Consider the following 20,869-nt stretch of genomic DNA (forward strand, 5'->3'; position numbering starts at 1 on the left):
GGCGATATACATGGCTCTGTCGGCAGACAGATATTGCAGCACAAGGCAACTTTTTCTCTGTCAATACAAGTAGTCAGATACACACACGCTATATATCATATGCATCTATATATATGTATAGCATATGTGTGTGTATGTATATATAGTGTGTGTACACGCACACACACACACATAGATATGCACACAATACATACTGTATGCACATATGATACGTAAATATAGATATGCATGATATGTAGCATAATATCTATCTATCTATCTATATATATATATGTGTATGACGTCACCCCATTGAAAGTAATAGCTAAAAAGATGGCACCACCTGTCCATTGAACTCCCATTGAATACTCAAGCTATATTGTGATGTAATCATGTTCAATCTTTAAAAAAAAAAAAGTGTGCTGCCCTGTAAAACAAACATAAGGTTTTCACATAGCAGCTCCTAGACACTTAACAAGCATGCCATAAAAACCATGACTGTAAAATCTTTTTAGGAAATAAGAGCAGACTAAGTACAAAGCCAACTCATGTATGTTTTACTAAGTATAGAGGGTTTAAGTGGTTCACTTTTTCACTGTGAAACACAGCTGACCCTCTTCTCTGTTCCTCTGCTCGTGTCTGTAGCCTTGAATCGGCCTCCTGCGGTTAACTGTCCTCCGTTAACAGTTTCACACTACCCTGGCTGGCAACCCCCTGCGAAGATATCTGAACTACCGTGACATTACAACCTATGGGGACACCTGACCCTGACTCAATAGACAGAGACACCTCTACTAGGCGCCATGTCCTCCTGATGGGGGCTCCTCAATGGCAGGTGAGCCAGTAGTAGCACTGGCAACACATAGTGGGGAGTGTTAATTGACATGGGGGTAAAAAGAATTGTTGCTCTAAATAAAATGTATTGTATGATTCCATCATACATGTGACAATGGCTTTGTTCCACAACACAGACACCGTCTCATCTTTCTTACTGCTTAACAACCCAGGTAATTAAAAGTCACGTTCACCACTTAAACTGTATAAATTAACACCATAGGTATTAGATAAATACAAAAAAAACCTACCACTTCAGTATTACCAAGAAATATAATTTTTTGAACCTTAAAAACCTTTTGTAAATCGCTAATGTTTGTTTACAATTTAACAGCCTTGCTCCACCCCTGCTTAAATAATTTGTAAAACTGCAATGCTAGCTCAACAAGATCCTCGACTAGAGGGCAGACTATTGTCGGACTTTTTTTCTTTTTTTTTGCTTGGTTTTGCTTTTTACCTGTACAGCACTTTGGTTGACCTGGTCATGTTAAATGTGCTATATAAATAAACTTTGATTTGATTGTCAATATTCAGGGTTAGGGTGTAGGTAGGCCATGGTGTAGTCTGTATGCATTATTTGCGTTTCAATAAAAGGTTACCATTTATGTACCTGAGGGTTTCTGCGGCTCTGCCTCCTTTACTGGTGTTCACTGTATACGTGCTGCCTTTACTGGTGTTCACTGTATACATGCTGTTCTGTGGCCAGGATCTCTACATTCTCTTATGAGACAAGGTTTCTTACAGAGTTTTTGTTGAAGATGATCTTTGGTTAAATATGTGTGAATGAGGTAGATTTGTTTCCCATGTATGAGAGGTTTTGTTCAAATACTGAATATTCTTTCCTTCTTTTGATCGATGGTTGGTGTCATTGAAGTCTGGCAACTAAGCTACCAGGAAGGGTTGTCTCGAAATATCTAGACATACACTTTTTCAAAACAACTACAGTAGACTACTAGGGTAGCTAATGAATTTTAACATCACCACTTGGATTTTTTCCACACACACACACACACACACACACAGAGAGTAGTGCAACAAACACAACAAGCATCTCCACTGTTTAAACACCTAAATTACTGGATATACTGTAATTTCAACATTTTGCTGGTATTGCCACCCCGTATGCTGACTACGGTCTTAGGTTTCTTAGCACCATCTAATCTGACTAAATCTGTAAAATCACAACTCATTACATCACTGAATATACTTTTACCATTAACACATAACAATCAACAGGCCACACCATCATCCATGGAGCCACCACAGGACAAACTACTAAAGGGCTCATCCTCAAACACTCTTTTGCGATGTCACTGAAAATCATTTGAGATACTTCCCATGGTCAAAATAACTTCTGCAACACTCCCTTTGTCATGTCATTGTCCCTGTGATTAGAGATTAGGATTCAGCCAAGCTGATTCCTTAATTTCAGCAACATTTCTCCCATTCCGACCTGCAGGGCAGGTCTTGGCAATGTTTTAAAAGTCTCACTGCACACCCTCAATGCCTGCATCACATCAAACTGCCTTAAGGGAACCGTCTGCTAACCTAACATTAATCAAAAACAAACCTCATCAGCACCACATTCTGAGCAACTTGCTGCCCATTCCCTACTAGTCAACATGCCATCACATTATTAATTTATTGCCTTTTTACTACCGTTCCTAGCCATCTTGACTTCTGTTTCAGCTAGCGAAGAAAGCTGCAGGACTCTAGTTCACTTCTAACACCGATGGAGCTATCACACTGCAAGAAGTCTGCAAGAATAGAGATGCCATGGTTAAAGTGGTTGAGTACACAGGCATGTATGCATACCCTTTTTGCATCTTCGTTAACTTTAACAAGACAACCAACTAAACACTGTCAGGTTTTCTAATGACCTTTCCATGACCTACCTGATACAGCATCCAGAAAGTATGGCTATGCAGACGATCTTGCCATCATGCTGAGCCGACCAACGTGGAAGGCGATGGAAGAGGGTCTTAACGAAGACATGGGCACACTGGTAGCATACCTTCGAAGGTGGCGTCTACAGCTCAGCGTCGGAAAGACAGTCGCAGCGGCATACCACCTTAGCACCAGAGAAGCCAGGAGGGAACTTGAGGTGCGCGTCGACAACAAATGTCTGGAGGTCCAGCAAGCCCCGAAGTACCTTGGAGTGCGTCTGGATCGGACATTATCCTTCAAACAACATCTGGAAGAAGTCAAGGCCAAGGTGACATCCAGGGTCGCGCTGATCCGCCGCCTCGCTGGAACAACCTGGGGAGCCTCCGCTAAGACGCTGCGAATATCCACCCAAGCCCTGGTCTTCTCTGCAGCGGAATACTGCGCCCCAGTGTGGAGCAGAAGCCCACATGCGAGAAAGGTCGACGTGGCTATCAATACCTCACTCCGAATTATAACTGGATGCTTAAAGCCTACCCCTGTGTCCCTCTTGCCAGTCCTCGCGGGAATAGCACCGGCCGGCCTCCGACGGGAGGCTGCCACCCTCGCCCTGGCCAGGAAGGCACAAAAGTATGACTGGCACATCCTGCACAACACCACAATAACACCAGCACCTCCAAGCAGACTCAAGTCCCGCCACCCCTACAACAAGGCAGCACAAGAGATGCTCAACTCCACCTCTGAGGACATCTCCAGAGATGCATGATTGGCAGCAGCTTGGAAGGAGGAGTGGGAGTCAGCCGGGCCCTCCCGAATCCACCGTTACATCTGGGACCCAGGAGATGGCGCCATTGGAGGAGATGACCTACCACGGCGGCAATGGACCACACTGAACCGTCTACGAACTGGGGTCGGTCGCTTTAAAACATCAATGAAGACGTGGGGCTTGGCGGACAGTGCGGCATGCGAGTGCGGTGACCCTGAGCAGACCGCCGACCATATAATCACCATCTGCCCCTTATATAGACCACCCTCGGAAGCCAGCCTCTTTGACCTAGGACCAGAGATGCGGGCATGGCTACACGACACCGAGTTGGACCTCTGACGTTACACGAAAGAAGAAGAAGGTTTTCTAAAACATTTTAACGTCCAAAGAACTAGCTGCTAGATGGCCACAGCAGGCATATTGAATTTCAAATGAATACACTGAAAATATATTGAATTCTGCATGTGTTTTTTTTAAAGAAAGATTTTCAAACAAAGTTTTTCAAACTAAAATACAGCAAACAAAATGCAAAAACAACTTATTGTGAAAACAACAGAACAGCTTCATGCATTAAACTTAACACCATGCAAATTATTAAACTTAACACCATGCAAATTAATGTTTTAACAAACTAAAAATAAAAATGAAGATTGCTGGATAGTGGCAATTTATTCCCAGTCATCATCTCCAGCCTGAGCAGACATTTGTGGCTGGCTGATTGCAGTTTTGTCAGTGTTGAAAGTTCCCCCCTAAGGACCAAAAAAAAAAAAAACACATGTGAGAATGTTGACTTCACACATTGTCCCACATAGGAAAAGCTAAGCTTAGCTCTATTGCACTCGTTGTAGTGACTTACAGACACATTACTGTAGTGAGATATTTGAGGCAATCCCAGTATCTGTAACATAATCTTGTAAATATACTTAATCATTCTAAAGCTGCTAGATACTGTAATTTGGGATGTATTTTTCTAAACCGACCATGCTGGTCACTGTATGACCAGCATGCAATCTGTATGTTCGCATCCAGCCTTGTCGAGCTTGCCTTGCTATCAATCGTGACTCCTATTTTCCAGCTACATGTATATGACCTCTGCACATATACATATACGCTTAATTATTTTTAAATAAAAAAAACTTTAGCACATGCTGTGAAAGAAGTCTACAATTGACAACAATTACCTTCCTAGAGTCGGAGGAAGCAAAGGTGTTCCCTCCTGGGTTGAATGCTGTAGTTCCAGTGGCGCCCATCGCTGAATCCTCAAGCCATGAGGGAACCTCCTGCTGGGCCTATCAATCACAGTCAAACCAAAGGAACCATTAGGTTTTAATGTTGTGCTTTAAAAGGTGTTGTCAGAGCAGTGCATCGAGTCAGGTCACCTACACTAGAGAGAATTTTAACCAGAGAGCGAGCCAGTTGGTTGTCCTGCTCAGGATCATAAAAGGAAATGGCCTTTCCAGTGTTGCCACAACGACCGGTCCTCCCAATGCGGTGGACGTATTCGTCAATGCCTTTGGGGAGGTCAAAGTTGACCACGTGCTGCACATCTTGTATATCCAGACCTCGTGCAGCCACAGAGGTAGCCACCAGCACGGGACATTTTCCAGAGCGGAAGTCGTGTAGTGCCTGCTCTCGCTCACGCTGCTCACGGTCGCTGTCAGAAGACACGGTACAGGTTCAAATTCTGGAAAAAAGAAAAGAACCGAACCATTCTATCAAGCTCCCACTTACCCGTGGATGCTAGTAGTAGGAACCTTCTCCTGACACAAGAATGTTGCAATGAAATCAGCTTGTCTCTTTGTCTCCACGAACACCATGGTACGCTCAGTTCCTGCATCACAATATTGTGTTGTTAGTTACAGAGAAGAAAGCTTAAGACTTTTCCCCACAATAGCTGCCATTGTTTCTTTTTCAAGCATGTTCAGGTTATTTATTTCAAATGGCTAAACAGCTGAGACTTGGAGGTAGTGAGGTTAGAGACGTTACCTGTGGTCTTGAGGACATCAATTAGTTGTCCTCTCTTTGAAAACTTGGTGACCTCAATCAACTTCTGCTCCACGTCACTGCACGCTCCGCCCACCACACCCACAGCCAGGAACAAGTAGTCAGCCTTCAGGAAGTCAGCAGACAGCCTGTAACATCCACCACCATGCAGATAAATGAAGTATTGAGGAGTTTCACATAAATACAACCTTTATTAGATACAGTACATAAAGTGTACCTTTGGATGTCCTCAGGGAAGGTGGCACTAAACATAAGGGTCTGACGCTCCTCTTTTGTTGGCATGCCAGGAGAGCCCACCAACTTGCGCATGTCAGGTTCAAAGCCCATATCCAACATCCTGTCTGCTTCATCCAACACCAGGTAACGCAACTTGCTGAGACCCACCTTGAGGGCACATCAGTAATAGCTAGATTAAACTTTTATTTTCCCTAGGGGGAAATTCAGATGTTTAGCCATGAGTAGAAACATAGATATACACACACACACAGCGCCTCTCAACAAGTATATAATAAGCTTTGAACCAAGTCAGCTGGAAAGGTTCACCACCATCATAACTGAACTACTGGCAAGGGCTTAATTACCAGTCCTCTTTGAATCATATCTAATAGCCTTCCTGGAGTCCCGCACAACACGTTGCATCCCCTCAGGAGGTCTCTGATTTGGTGTCCAGTAGCGATTCCACCGTACACCACAACAGGACGCACACATGTCCTACACAGATCAGAAGAGAAGAATGTGAACATTCACAGCATGTTCAAAATGCATACACCATAATCTAATGTAGTTTCTTTCAATTGCCAGTATGTATTTTAGTCATTTTACAGACTAAAATAATTATTTTTCATGTGCTGCAACAGAACAAACTATTCATTTGTGACAATACACACCCATGGGCAAACTTTCTAGCCTCCATGTAGATCTGGTTGATAAGTTCTCTGGTTGGAGCAACAATCACCACCTCAGGTTCCTGCTGCTCACTGAACTGACTGGCAGCCACTCCGTCTGTCATCAGCTGCTGGAGGATTGGCAGCAGGAAGGCAGCCTGTGGGGAGGAAAATACATGAACCAAGCTCACCTCAACTTCCTGATCTTCAGAGGAAATGTACAGTAGTAGTTTATTTGCACCACCTGTACTGACAAAAGTGTAAAGTCCTGAACCAAAAGTCATTCTAGAATCTAGATACTGTAAAAGCACCGGCTGAAGCTCACTGTTTTGCCTGATCCAGTCTGGGCACAGGCCATGAGATCTCTGCCCGCTGTGATAATAGGGATGGCATGCTTCTGCACTGGAGTTGGCTTCACATAGCCAGACTTGCTCACGTTCCTTTTCAGGGACTCGCAGAATTGGGCCTCCTCGAATGTCTAAAGATGGAGAAAAACTGTTCATTGCTGTCCAAGTAAATTACCCTTTAACTATTGAACAGATGAGAATTCTGCCAACAGATCCATACCATGATGGCCTTTGGTGGGTTGTTGCCGCTAACATTCACCATGATCTGATCATACTTGTCAAAGTTAATTCCAGATTCATAGTGGGAAAAAATAGATTCTTCATCCTCAGGGAGGGCTGGAGGAATATAGGTCACCCTCGGTCCTGGGGAAGAGGTTAGACAGACTTAACAAAAGCATACTAGAAAATACCAACTTTAACGTGTGTTCAGAATAGATACTTTTACTTACTCTCATCACCTCCATCTTCCAAGTTTTCCGTTTGACCTGTCACAGATACACAGAATTACATCTTCACGCAAGCTGACCAAATCAAACATCATACCTGATTCACACAAATATCCAACTCAAAGATGGAACCTGATTCACACCAATATTACCTTTAGAGAAGACTTCATCTTTGCTTAAGTTGACTTAACTCATGATTCACTATTTCAGTTTATAGTTATGTACGATGGTGCACGTACCTTCTCCAGAACTTTCTCTTCCATCTTCTGTTCCAATAACAAAAATTAAAAATGTCATTATGTGTCAATACACCTTTACTCCCAGCTAAAATATACCTTGGGATTCTGACAACAGTGAGGCAATTTCACATATGTAAGAAAAACAATTAGTCCTTGCATCTCTTTTTTTAAAGATAAAAAAATTAATATATATATATATATATATATATATATATATATATATATATATATATATATATATATATATATATATATATTTGTTTTGTTTGCTTAACAAACCTTTCAAAATAGAATTGCTTAGCATATTAGGAAAGAACTGAAGTTTGTTAAGTGGTAGTTGGCTTTTTAGTAAAAACATACCTTGACGAAAGCCCCCCCGGCCTCCACGACTACCTCCTCCAAACCCTGTGAAGAAATACAATAAAGGCTTACATTTTTCTGCAAGAGTGCCTTGGTCGAACATTCCTGGACAATTTGCCAATCACATAATACAGTCAAGAATAAAATGTGTATTATTTATGGTTAACAGACATGATCCACTGCCACAGTAACCCAGCCAGTTCATCCGACCTCTCCCCTCCATTACCTTCTCTGGATCCACCATCATCACCATCATTCCTACTTCCTCTACTGCCACCTGTGAAGTAACAATATCACTCTCAGAACCACTGATTTCAATGGATGCCTTGGTTAATGCACGTTTGCATAACCATTTTTACATCGATTTCATTTAAAATTAACCTGTCTCACCTCGGCCTCCTCGTCCTCTGAAGCTCTGCTCTCCTCCTCCACTGGTCCAGCTGCTTCCTTCTCCATTTGTCGAGCTGCTGCCTCCTTCTCCACTGGTCCAACTGCTGCCTCCTCCATCTAAAAGAAACAAACCACACAATTCAACAACTAGAGTGCATAAGGGGTTCATGATATTCAGTACAAAGATTATGCGATGATGTCCCCCGAATGGCAACCGACAAAATTGATCATGCGCAGGAATGTCAATAGTATACCATAACACATAATTAGGTTTGCTTACCTGAAGACATTTCACTCCTAAATCCTCCCCCCCTTCCTCTTCCTCTTCCTCCACGACCTGTAGAAGACATGTACAACCTCCACTTGAAACATATCAAAGACAATGGTTCTTGTTACAGTGGCTCCCAAGGTAAATCAAGTCATCCCCATTAAGTCAAAACTTGACACATTGAATGACACAAAAACAAAAAATATATAAAGAATGACACAAGATTCCTCAACTTAGGTTGCCGTTTCGAACATCTTATGACCCCAATTCACATCCGGGCCACTGGTAGCCCTAGAATGGCTGACCATACATTGCATGCATTCCACATACAGCCACAGAACACAATCAAAGCAATGCATTCTCATGGAGGGATTCACCTCAATGGCATTCTATTTTGTTGTGCTCTTATGTGTACTCAGAAAATGTATATTTAGTTAGTTATATCCACAAGATTCATACAGAACACATTCTCTGTACTCAACGGCATTCACAGCAGCACTAAACATTTGTAAACTTCCTTCAATGAGCACATTATGGGACAGGTGCTTTGCAGTTGGTGAAGGGCAATTGTAATCGCACCTGCACATTTGTGTGCCCCATACATACGTTACGTGCTTATTGAAGGAAGTTGACCTGCGTTTAGTGCTGCTGTGTGAATGTTAAGACTGTGGTCCATGTGAATCTTGTGGCAAAGTGCAATTTGACCAAATGTATGTTTTCTGTCAAAACTCAAATTGATTTGATATCAGAAGAGCTTAATGACAGTCGGAACAACTTTCCATTGGGTGAGTACACAGAGCATGACAAATTAGAACGCTGTGGAATTGAAAACCTCTACGAAAACGTAGGCTAGAAAGTTTGCCCATGGGTGTGTATTGTCACAAATGAATAGTTTGTTCTGTTGCAGCACATGAAAAGTAATTATTTTAGTCTGTAAAATGACTAAAATACATACTGGCAATTGAAAGAAACTACATTAGATTATGGTGTATGCATTTTGAACATGCTGTGAATGTTCACATTCTTCTCTTCTGATCTGTGTAGGACATGTGTGCGTCCTGTTGTGGTGTACGGTGGAATCGCTACTGGACACCAAATCAGAGACCTCCTGAGGGGATGCAACGTGTTGTGCGGGACTCCAGGTTTTGAGACCTTTAGATCCTGTGTCTAAGTTTGACACGACCTTTGAGATGATCCATTTGACACAAAGTTTGACCTGATGGTCAAAATTCAATTTCTCCCCTGAGCAAGCAGGCAGGCTCTATTAGCTCAGTGGTAAAAATGTCGGCAGCTGCGCAGGAGACCTTGATTCAACTCCGGGGTGGAACAGGAAAGTTACATGGTGCAGCTTTAAGATATTATTTGAATTCAAATTGAGTATTTGAATTGGTCAAACCAGCAGTAGATTACATGTTCAGAAGCATCCTCTTCCAAACTCCAGTGGTCTTGTATATTTCATAAAAGCAAAGGTTAAAGCCTCAATCTGTGATTTCTTCAACTGGTTGGCTGTATGTGGAATAGCAGAAACATAGGTTTTGAATGACGAAAACACAATAATTGTGTATGTGGAACAGCAGAAATGGCTTTACAACAATGATTCCAAAACATCATCATTTTACATATTGTGCTAATTGCTTATTTTTGTGTAGATGGAAAAACAACTTCGGAAGGATAGTCCCAGAGGACCCCAGTCAATGAAGTGTATATACTGTAGGGTTTCAGTGGTTGAGCTTAAGACTTTGTACAAATGCAAGGGTTATACAATTATTTCAAGCTGTATTACTTCACATTGTGTGAACTTGTCAAGGTTGTATATTTATAGACTGTAAATATAGTGTACCACTACCATAATCATCCATGGTGAGATCATAGCTTAAGCAAAAATAGTGCAAGAAAAGGGTTCTAAGCATCTGCTGTGTTGTGCAACAACTGCATACAGTACACTTGAGGTGTGTTTGTGTGTGTATAGCCTTGCTTAGTATTTCAGTTGCAATGTGTGTTTTCTTTTTTTTTTCCTTTTAGATGGGAGAATGGATGGGGCAGTGAAGCATGGAGCCACCACAGATGATTCCTTCATTAAGGTAATAATGGTCATGTTTCTGTTGCTATTTTTACAGCTTTGAGTGCAAGGACAAACCATAGTCACTTTATTGGCACAGTTTTGTTTGCATGAAGAATGTGACTTGATGGGTTACCAACTTGAACTAGGGTAGACCAGGGTTTCCCAAACGCACTTCTGGCAGCACACCCGTGTGCTGCGAGATCAGCCTTGGGATTTTGACAACCATACCTTATTGCAATATATAAAACTACCGTATACAACGTTATGAATTCAAATGTACTATACCAGTACTTGAGTGCCCTCTTTTCCTAATTCTGTACCTCTACAAATATAGAACCACTTTTCAACCTGTTGTCCCTATATTGGGCATGTCATTGTAGGTTACATTTTATTTACTCTTATTATTATTTTTATTTTCACATGTACTGAAAATGGCAGATATTATGATTAAAATATGTGACTGTATTAAATAGGGCATATGATGTTCAACTTTATTCGACATTGGTAAATAAAAGTTTACAGAGTTAAAAAAAATGAGTTCTAGAGGCTATTTTGCACACATATGAAAACAGGTGTGCCTTGAATTCTTTTACATGTCCATTGGTGTGCCTTGGGCACAAAAAGGACCACAGTGATCTTGCCAAACTTTGCACAAACGTTTTCTACTTTTCCTTTTCTTCCCCTTCAGGATGCTGCTGCTGTGTGTCGCGAATTTATGGAACGGGAGAAGGGCGAAGTCCGTTTCTCTGCGGTGGCACTCTGCCACAGTTAGACATCCCCAACAGGTAGAATACTTAACCACGATAGAAACCAAATTACTGTTGAGAGCTCACACACAGACATCCCCAGGCATTGCATAATGTCCTGTACACACATACTACATCTGCAGACACTTTGCACTATATAGCACACATTGTTACACAGAGCACACCCACAACTTGCCAACAAAGCGTTATTTGCTTGCGCGTGTGTCTGTGACATCTACACATGCTCAGTGAGTCCTCTTTTCGATGCATGTTCGATACAAGCTCGCCCAAGCCCTTAATGTGATGTTACTTAGCACTGGAATTTTGTTATATTAATATTTCTACTGTTTTCTGAACTTTTATTGAGATCAGACAAACATCACTGCCTGTGAACGTGTGTGAATTTGTCTGTTGTGCCTTTTGTGTGTATGTTAATACTTCATAGTTTGTGCATTTGGAATAGTTTTCATAGTTTGAGAATCTGGATTTAGAGGAGTGCCTTCAGTGGCAACTGATGATTGAAAGTGGATGAGAAGAATGGGTTTTATTGGTAGAGGCCCTTGTTCAGTGAGAGGGAAGAGACTGGCCTGTGTCTTTTTTACATGCCAGTCGCTGCTGTGTGAAGTCATGCATCTCAAAAAAGACAGAGGTAGTCTTCATAAGATGGAAAGTTCTGAATTCAGATGCTTGTGGGCACCTTAACATGATACTGCCGGTGTTACAATCCTTTGCCTTTCCCCATGTTATGTTTTTTGAAAGAATGTTTAATTTGTAATGACGCTTGTTAATTTGCACTTTTTATTTGGGTGAGGTTTCAGTCCATGTTCTAGAAACTGTAAAGCTGTCATTTACACTGTTGGTGGGCAAAGGTCTAGAAGCCTGTTAAAAAAAAAGTGTCCATTTGAAAGAATTGTAGTTTTTGGGGGGATGACACTATAGGCTTTGTTCCAAACCTTTTGCCTTTTGGAAGCTTCCCAATCTGTTCTATTGACACTGCAGCTGTGTTCCAGTCAATAAAAAGCAACCTTTAACCTGACCCACCTCACCTTAAGTGAGAAAATATGTCTGTTTCCTTGTCACAGCTAATCAATGGCCTGTATGTTTTTGAAGTGTGTCAAAGTATCAGTAGGCAGTGAGCAGGATAAAAACTAAGCAATCGAACTCAAAACCCTTATCAAGGAGCCTCCAGGCTTGACTGAATCCTTAGTTTGACTTGGAAGGCTTTTGAAGCTGGGCGCTTCAGCACCATGGACAGCGACTGATCCAGAGCTCAAAGCAGCACTGGATGTGACAACACAATGTCCAATAGACTTGCATGTTAGTTTACAGCTGTACTTTCCTAAATATTGAAGTCAAACAAATGCCCTTAGCCACAAACGGACACTCTGTGTTTTAATTTTCATACGTCATTTTGTGTGTTAAATCACTGAACTGCACCGGTTCGGTCTTGGTCATCTGCATTTGTGCCCTTCTTCTGTATTCCTGTGATACCCACCCTGCAAAATGACACAGAACTTTCCTTTTATTCTTGAGTTTCCCGGTTCTGTGTTTTTTTTTTTACTGGCACTCCTTAAAATGTTTATTTCCTCCACCATGTCTTAGCTTGTTTAGTTTTCATCTGTGTTCCACAGAGGTAAAATTCACAACTCACACTCACTACACAAGTGTAATTATCTTTAATGGCACATCAACGGCCTCAAACTCACTTAAGCCAAATGGTTATGGAAAGTAAGGTTGAGTCATATCAGCGACCTGGTTTTGCACAAACTGCCTCCAAAGCAGCACTTGTCGACTCAAAATAATTTGTGTCGATATGCCCAAATGTGATGACTGACGTCAGTTCTTGTTCTATATACAGTATCTTCAGACTGTCTTTGCAGTTCATTGAAAGGAGATGGGCACAGACTTTGGGGGGGAGGATCCTCCCTGGCTGGATGGGTTCGATGCGGTTGGGTCTTTCCAGAGAGCCATAACCCTCATCTTTAAAGAGGTCCAGGTAGTCAGTGTGGTGGTTGGAGGAATTCACCTGGACATCATACAGAATATTGTTAACCATTATTTAATATTGATCTCAGATTAACTTCATTTAAAACCAAACCATAGTTCTTTTAATATAGAGCAGGTATTTAAAAATACATGGTTACAAAACTTACCTCGTCTTCAGAGTCACCCAGGTAGTCTGTCTGTTGGGTGGAGGATTTCACCTGGAAATCGACCTGGAAATTAAACAGAATATTGTTAACCATTATTTAAATATTTATCTCAGATTAACTTTGATTACTCGTCACTCTTGATAACAATCTAATTACATCAGCTAAATGTCTACAATGTTATGGTGACATGTTAATAGGCACACTAATACTAGATTGTATCCAGGCCTATAGTGTTAAAGCAAGATTACATTTTGGCAGAGGTTTGGTTAGGTTACCTTGCCATGATGCAACTTCGAATGGTGAAAAACAAAACGGGTTTCGTAACGTCACTTATCAGAATCCACTTTGCATTTGTTCTAGAAGACTGACTTTGAGACCTGTTTCACCATGAAATTAAGTCGAAGGGGAGAATATTTTCATGTTTTAATCAACAGAGCAACTACTGAAGATGTCATCAATATTTGGAGTTACATAATCCTCACAAGAGGCACCTACACAAACCTTTACCAAAGTGTAATTTTGCCTTAACGTGCTAATGAACATGTCCATGTAACGTTATAGTGAATACATTACAGTGCATTCATTGTAATTTCTTTGTCAAACTAAACGGGTCAACACTTACCTCTGCAAAAGGTTGCGGTGAGTCTCTGACAGGCTTAAAAGTAGACCAGCACTTAGTGGTCTCCACTGAACAACCAGGGGCTGTAAACACTGGCCGTTGCATGATGCCAGTGTGGTTCTTGTAGGGCTGGAGGATGTAGCACATTCCTGAACCTCGTTAAACAGCTCCTCAAACGCCGGCGTCAGATGTCCGTACACCTGCCTCCTAGTCTCCTCATCTGCCCTGAAGCTCCTACAGGCTGAGCTGCACAGATGTTGAGTAAAGGATCTATGGGGAGAGGGGAAATGGAGGGGAGAAAAGAGGAAAAGAGAAATCATTAAACCTTCTTCACCACTTCAGAAACATATCATCACCATCATCATCGTGTTTTCTGTTATGATTACCATCATCTGAATGTTTAAAGCCTCCTGACACTCTTCTTGCTCTGAGCGCTTCCTGGAAGGAGTCTGTCCTTTTTGCTCCGGATCTGCTGTCGCACTCTCTGGACAGGTCAAGTTCACACAGAAAGTCTGTGCAGAACTAGCCTCACTACCAGCTTGGCTGCTTGATGAGGATAATGTACTATCATGAGCCAAGTCCATTGAACTAAAACGTGTGTCTAGTGAAGCAATGCCAGGAGAGGCTAGAGACTCTGGTAAACCATCCTGTTTACAAAAGAAAATCAATGTTACACAGTGACGGTATATAGGGCGGTATATACACCATAAGATCTGTCCAGCAAATTCAGTATAATACATACATGATCTAACATGGATTCAGGCGCCTCAACCTCCCTTTCATTTGTGTACATCTCCAGGCTAGTTGATGCAAACATACATCTTAGAACACATCATATGGAGATATACTTCAATAAAAGAGACATTTAAAATAAAATGGAGTGCATCTATATTGCCAGCATAGAATTCAAAAATACCTTCGCTTAGTGAGCTTTGCTGACACCGTAGTAGTATGTCCCAGATATGGATTGACATGGACGTGCCATTGATGAAGGAATGTCTTTTTCTGCAGGACTCATAATCGAGGCCAAAGTAGGAACATGTGTTTTCAGAACCAGGGATTTCCTGAAATAAACAGAGGATGGGTTACCTACATTAGGACAAACTGTACTGTATTGCAGTGGTTCTCAAAGTGGGGTCTGGGGACCCCCAGGGGTCTTTGAGGGGTGTTCCAGGGGGTGAAATTAGTTAATATATGCAAATCTGTTTAACCACTTTAACTCTATATGGTTGGCTGTTTCAGATGAACAAGCTCACAACACATTGTGAGCTTGTAGATCGGCCTTTTTCAAAAATATCTTAAACATTTGACAAATTAAGAATATTTTTAACACAAATCTTGTATGGGGTCCTTGTCTCCTTGAACCAGCTCAAATGAACAAAGATCATAGCTGAGTACAATATAATGACAAATGTCAACTGGAAGGGAACTACGGTTCATTATTTATTTACTACAAACTATATGCTACTATTAGCATGTTAGCTAGTCATGGATCACACGACGCTCGTCCCTCACGGTGGTCATGGCTGAACTTCAACCTGGTATTTGCACGTTCTCCATTTACCTCCCGTACATCTACATAAACGTTCAGAGTACTCGCATCTTCCGTATTGTTCAATAAAAAGCATTTGAATCCAATCGGTGGCCATTCTTTTCATATGCTTTCAACTGCGCGACCCTATCGGTTGAAAGGTGTATTGCACTCTGATACATTATAACTCTATGAGAAAATGGCCACCGATCGGATTAACATGTTTCTTATTGAACAATACGGAAGATACGGGTACTTATACCCACCCGACGTGAATTTAAACATTCATGGCCATGGGGTAAGCACTTTATATTTGAAATCTGAACGTTTATGTAGATGTACGGGCCGTAAACGGAGAAAGAGCAAAAAACAGGTTGAAGTTTCGTCATGTCTGTAGCGATCAACCATAACTTCCACAACTCTTTATTCTCGAAAGGAAAAAGATGTAAAATGTTGTCTCCACAAAAAATCACGAGTCCACAAACTTGCCTAAAGACACTAAAGTTAGTGTAGGTAGGCTGCTTGCTGTGGGTGTGTCTTTGAGTCAGGGAACAGCGTGGTGACTTTGTTTATAAACCAAACCTCGCGAGATGTGAAACGTGTCCCCCGCGAGAGTTGAGGCCGCAGCTATCATTATATGATTTATGTTTTTAATTATAACTTTTTTAATCATAAAGTTGTCAAAAACTCGTTTATACGCAAATACAATAGCCTAATATAGGTATATTTAATACAACATACATTCTTGTTTGTATTTTATTTTTGAAGTTTAAACCTACTGTATTGTGCGTATAACATTGTTAAATAAAGTTATAACCTCTAACATGCCACGGTTTCGTTGTGTGCGGGAAAGTTGCTGATCTACAAGCTCACGACATGACTCTGACATAGTGCTTTGTGAGCTTGTAGATCGGCTATTTTCCCACACGCAAACGCACGCACCTTCAAATGACGCAACGTGCATCCCTTCAACCAATGAGCGGCGTGCATTCGGCGGGCAGCCGGCCAATCAGAGGAGTCACGTGCGGTCTGTGGGCGTTGAGGTAGGTAGCCGCTGAGAGAGAGATTCAGTCAGTGTTTGATGCTTCAACGGACGACATCTGACTCAACTGAAGACTACAGACATCAGATTTATTGACAGTTTCTTTCAGTTTTATCGTATCGTCGGTGGAGTTTTGCATTATGGTGAGTACAGTAATTATGAAAAATAACTAGAGTTAAGCTTGTTATTCTCCCGTTACTAGGCTAAACGTTAACGTTTGGTGTTGTTGTCGCTCGCCGAACTGATCTTCCAAGCTTATAACCGACGCTTTGTCAGCTTGAAGATCTGTTCTCTGCTGGTCGACAAGCGACGTGCATTGAGTTTTAGTCTTTTGTTTTGTGGTGTTTCTGGCTTATTTAACGTTATTTGGTTGTGTCTGTGCTGTTTTGGTTGCTGTTTGGTTATGTTTGCTGGTTCAACGGCTTTAAAACGTTGGTTGTTGAGAGAATTTTGAATGTTGTGAACGTTGGTGAAGTGTGTTTTGATTCTTTTGAACCATCTAAACGTAAAGTATAGTTTGATCGTTGCTTTTTAACTAAATTCAGAATTGAACGGTTTGATCGTATCTTCGGTGGAGTTCAGCGTTATGGTGAGTAAAATAATTGTGAAAAATAACTAGAGTTAAGCTTGTTATTCTCCCGTTAGGCTAAACGTTGACGTTATGGTGTTGGTGTCGCTCGCCGAACTGATCTTCCAAGCTTATAACGGACGCTTTGTCAGCTTGAATGTCTGTTTTGGTTGCTGTTTGGTGATGTTTGCTGGTTCAACGGCTTTTACACAGTTGGTTGTTGAGTGAATTTTGAATGTTGTGAACGTTGGTGAATTGTGTTATGAACCTTCTAAACGTAATACAGTTTGAACGTTGCTTTTTAACTAAACACGTTGTTTTTAGTGTCTGTTCTGGTCGGCAAGCGACATGAATTGAGATTGAGTCTTTTGGGTGTTAATATGTGGCTTAATTTATGTTTTATTTGATCCAGTTTTGGTTGTGCATTGGTCTTTGGTGAATCTTTTAAACCTCAAGTGCATTTTTAACATTGTTCTTTTTGTAACGGTTTTTGGATGTTACAGTTTCAACAGTGGATGAACGTGCAGAACCCTCCATACATGGTGGAGACCAACGGTGCTCCTAAGAGAGCTGCTCTTGGAGACCTTTCCAACTTTGCCAACAAGGCTACCAAGGTAATATTTAAACCCCTGATTCTCAACCTTTACAATTTCACAGTCCCCAATTTGATACTTTTTTTCAGATCCCTACTCTGAAATCCTTTTGTTAATTTAAACTGACTGTTAATTTAAACAATTATTTTGTTTACATTTATATACCTCTAATGTAAGGTTCCCTTTGTACACTCTCAGTTCAAGACAGTACAACAGGACAAGGCCCTGCATGGTGTCTACACAAGAATCCTACAGAGGATCCCTGATGTACCATGGGTGAACGTGGACCACATCAGAAATGTGGACCTCTGCAGAGGCCTCCCGAGAGTAGCAGACAAGTTCAGGGAGAGAACGGTGGCTGGGCATTGTGGCAGGCACGTGAAACTGATGGCCAACAAACTGACACAAGGCACAGCTAGGAGGGGAGAGAGGCGCACCACCTATGTAGACACACTGCAGCGTAACAGCAGAGCTAGCAGCACTGCAGAGCTCCTGATGGGGGACAGGAAGGTGTGGAGAGCGTCCATCCTGGAATCCCGAGTAAGTTTTTGCTAGTCTGCACTGTAGCATATGTACAAGAAACAAATTACCTACAGTTTAACTTCAAAGAAGAATGTGTTTTGAATGTATTTTTTTATTCTTTTATCCTTCTCAGAGGACTGGAGTTGCCAGAGTTCAGGTACCTCCTCAAGTGTCTCCCTCCACTGGCCCAGAACAAGCTGCAGATGTTTCCATGAAGGAGGCCTTCCCTGACCCGCTCCTCACAGTAGAGGACATTGACGCAGGAGACTCACAGATGTCCCTCCTATGTTCTGAATATGTCAAAGACATATATGCACATCTAATGGATCTAGAGGTATGTGATGCCAGAGGCGTGTTTTCTTTACTACATGATGTGACTAGGGTTGTCATACAATCATCACTTTTTACTTGACGATGATGCATTGTGAACTTGTAGACCTATAGTATTTACACTTTTTTTGAACATTTTTGAACATAGATATTATGGTGATAATGTAAAATAATTGCAATCATGCGATTATGTAATAATTGTGACAGGCTTAGATGTGACCTGGTGTCTTGCAGCGATGTAATGAAGTCTTTTGTTTGTACAGGTAAAGCAGGCTGTGCGACCCGGGTTCTTGAAGGGCTTCGACATAACGGCACAGAATCGAGCTAAGCTAATCGACTGGCTGATCCAGGTTCATTTAAGTTTCCAGCTGCGGCAGGAGACACTCTATCTCACAGTTGCCATCTTGGATCGTTTTCTGCAAGTAAGGGCAACTTACAAATTATTTTACCATTTGATCTGCTCTTGTCTTTCTTTCTTTTCTTTTCCTTTTCCTTTTTTAATGAGCTGTTGTGATGTATTACAGGTTCGGTCAGTTTCACCAAAGAAGCTCCAGCTTGTTGGTGTCACTGCCATGCTGGTGGCCTCAAAGTACGAGGAGATGAGACAAATCGGTGCCCCAGGGATCCAGGACTTTGCCGACATCACAGACAACGCCTTCACAATCACTCAGATTAAACAGATGGAGCGTGTAATGCTGAGGTACCTCAACTATGAGCTGGGGTTCCCGCTGCCCTTGCACTTCCTCAGGAGAGCATCCAAGGCTGCAAACGTGAGTCACTGTTCATATGGTTCACTAACATACAAGGTGTAGTGATCAGACTTGACCCTCTGCACCAAGGCTTTGTCCAGACTGCAGGCAAAATCTGATCTTTAGGACTGACTGTCATCACTGTTATTTGCAAGTGGTTAGTTTGGATTTGTGTAGAAAATAGCAGATCTACATGTCACAGTTTGACATGTAAGCTTGTGGATCGTCTATTTCCCACGAGCTCCAAGGTCGTTTGCAGTGTCAGTGTTCAGAATGAAACAAACATTTAGAAAACATATTTGAATGATATTTCAATCCACCTAGGAATGTGGTTCAAATCTGATCAGATTTCCATGAGGTTTTTATGCTGTTCAGACTTGATAAAACAACTCTGATTTCCAATCAGGTTAGGACAATTATCAGAGTTGGGCTGACGGTGTGAACGTAGTCTAAATGAACATAGGTGATGACTGGTCAAATGTGTAGCAGAGTATTTTGAATTGTATATGCAAGCATGATTTTTAATAGTGTTGTTTGTTTGTTTGTTCTAGTGTACTGTGGAGAGACACATGCTGGCCATGTATCTCATGGAGTTGACACTCCTTGACTACGACATGGTTCACTACCGGCCCTCTGAGATTGCTGCTGCTTCACTGTGCCTCTCTCAGCTGCTGCAGGGTGGCCTGCCATGGGTGAGTTCTATAGAATCAATGTATATGTTGGCTTATTATTAGTACAGATGACTAGCTTGACATTTTGTCTTTGATTCTAGTTTGATTCTAGCAGTGTTGCACCACATATGATGATCCTAACGATTGTTTTTCATGTGTTGCAGACTCCTACAGAGCAGCACTACACCAGGTATGACGAGGCTCACCTGAAGCCCATAATGCAGCACATGGCAAAGAATGTCGTTGCTGTCAATGAGGGGAAAACAAAGTTCCAGGTGAGTTGGCAAACAAAGGCATTTGGAAGTTGATGGAGTAAGATGTGGATGTTTGAATAGATGAATACTAATGCTAAGATTCCCTCTCCACTAGGGTTGGCGTTAGGATAAATGTAGGTTAGCATGTTATTTAGACAGATGCTAGGTTTGTGTGTTTATCTGGCGTCCTATAGTTTCAATGTACAGATTATTTACGTTTTTAGACTGATGCTAGGTTCTTAGTTTTCCTATGCTCCTAAATTGCTAAGCCACTACACTGTCTCTCTGCATGTGATGTGTTGTACAGTGTGTTTACCTGGCTTAATTGTAAGTTGTAGTATAGTATAATGGAGTATACTATGATAAAGGAATAATAGGGATGTTTGCATAGATGAATAGTGAAGTACTAATATAAATGTTCCCTCTCCATTAGGGTTAGTATAATGTAGTATAATATAATGGAGTGAGATGGGGATGTTTAAATAGATTAATACTAATGCTAGTTTTCCCTCTCCACTAGGCTGTCAAGACGAAGTTTTCCGAGATCAAGCTGAATGTCACTCAACTCTCTGAGCAGCAGTCCTCCGTAGTAAAGAGCCTGGCTGCTCCCCTGGCTGCTCCCCCCTGA

The 20,869-nt window shown here is 41.6% G+C and overlaps 2 protein-coding genes across 2 annotated transcripts; one reads left to right on the forward strand and one right to left on the reverse strand.

Moving 5' to 3' along the window:
* Nucleotides 1-3,519: 3,519 nt before the first annotated feature.
* On the reverse strand, nucleotides 3,520-9,001 carry LOC311040634 (putative ATP-dependent RNA helicase DDX4; the record flags this gene model as incomplete). The annotated part of the gene is made up of 17 exons (XM_084050963.1): nucleotides 3,520-3,798; nucleotides 4,645-4,752; nucleotides 4,847-5,117; nucleotides 5,195-5,294; nucleotides 5,450-5,595; nucleotides 5,685-5,851; nucleotides 6,049-6,178; nucleotides 6,355-6,509; nucleotides 6,677-6,829; nucleotides 6,919-7,061; nucleotides 7,144-7,183; nucleotides 7,384-7,410; nucleotides 7,744-7,788; nucleotides 7,970-8,020; nucleotides 8,134-8,250; nucleotides 8,414-8,470; nucleotides 8,981-9,001. 17 exons carry the CDS (start codon nucleotides 8,999-9,001, stop codon nucleotides 3,520-3,522), a joined length of 2,010 nt encoding a protein of 669 aa, XP_083907089.1.
* Nucleotides 9,002-17,215: 8,214 nt separating this feature from the next.
* On the forward strand, nucleotides 17,216-20,869 carry LOC311040635 (G2/mitotic-specific cyclin-B2-like; the record flags this gene model as incomplete). The annotated part of the gene is made up of 9 exons (XM_084050964.1): nucleotides 17,216-17,281; nucleotides 17,626-17,736; nucleotides 17,914-18,255; nucleotides 18,371-18,571; nucleotides 18,831-18,989; nucleotides 19,092-19,337; nucleotides 19,868-20,008; nucleotides 20,152-20,262; nucleotides 20,762-20,869. The coding sequence occupies 9 exons, from the start codon at nucleotides 17,216-17,218 to the stop codon at nucleotides 20,867-20,869; spliced, it is 1,485 nt and encodes a 494-aa protein (XP_083907090.1).

This window comes from Gymnoscopelus microlampas (genome assembly GCF_963454915.1).
Source record: "Gymnoscopelus microlampas genome assembly, chromosome: 24".
In the NCBI taxonomy this organism is placed as follows: Eukaryota; Metazoa; Chordata; class Actinopteri; order Myctophiformes; family Myctophidae; genus Gymnoscopelus; species Gymnoscopelus microlampas.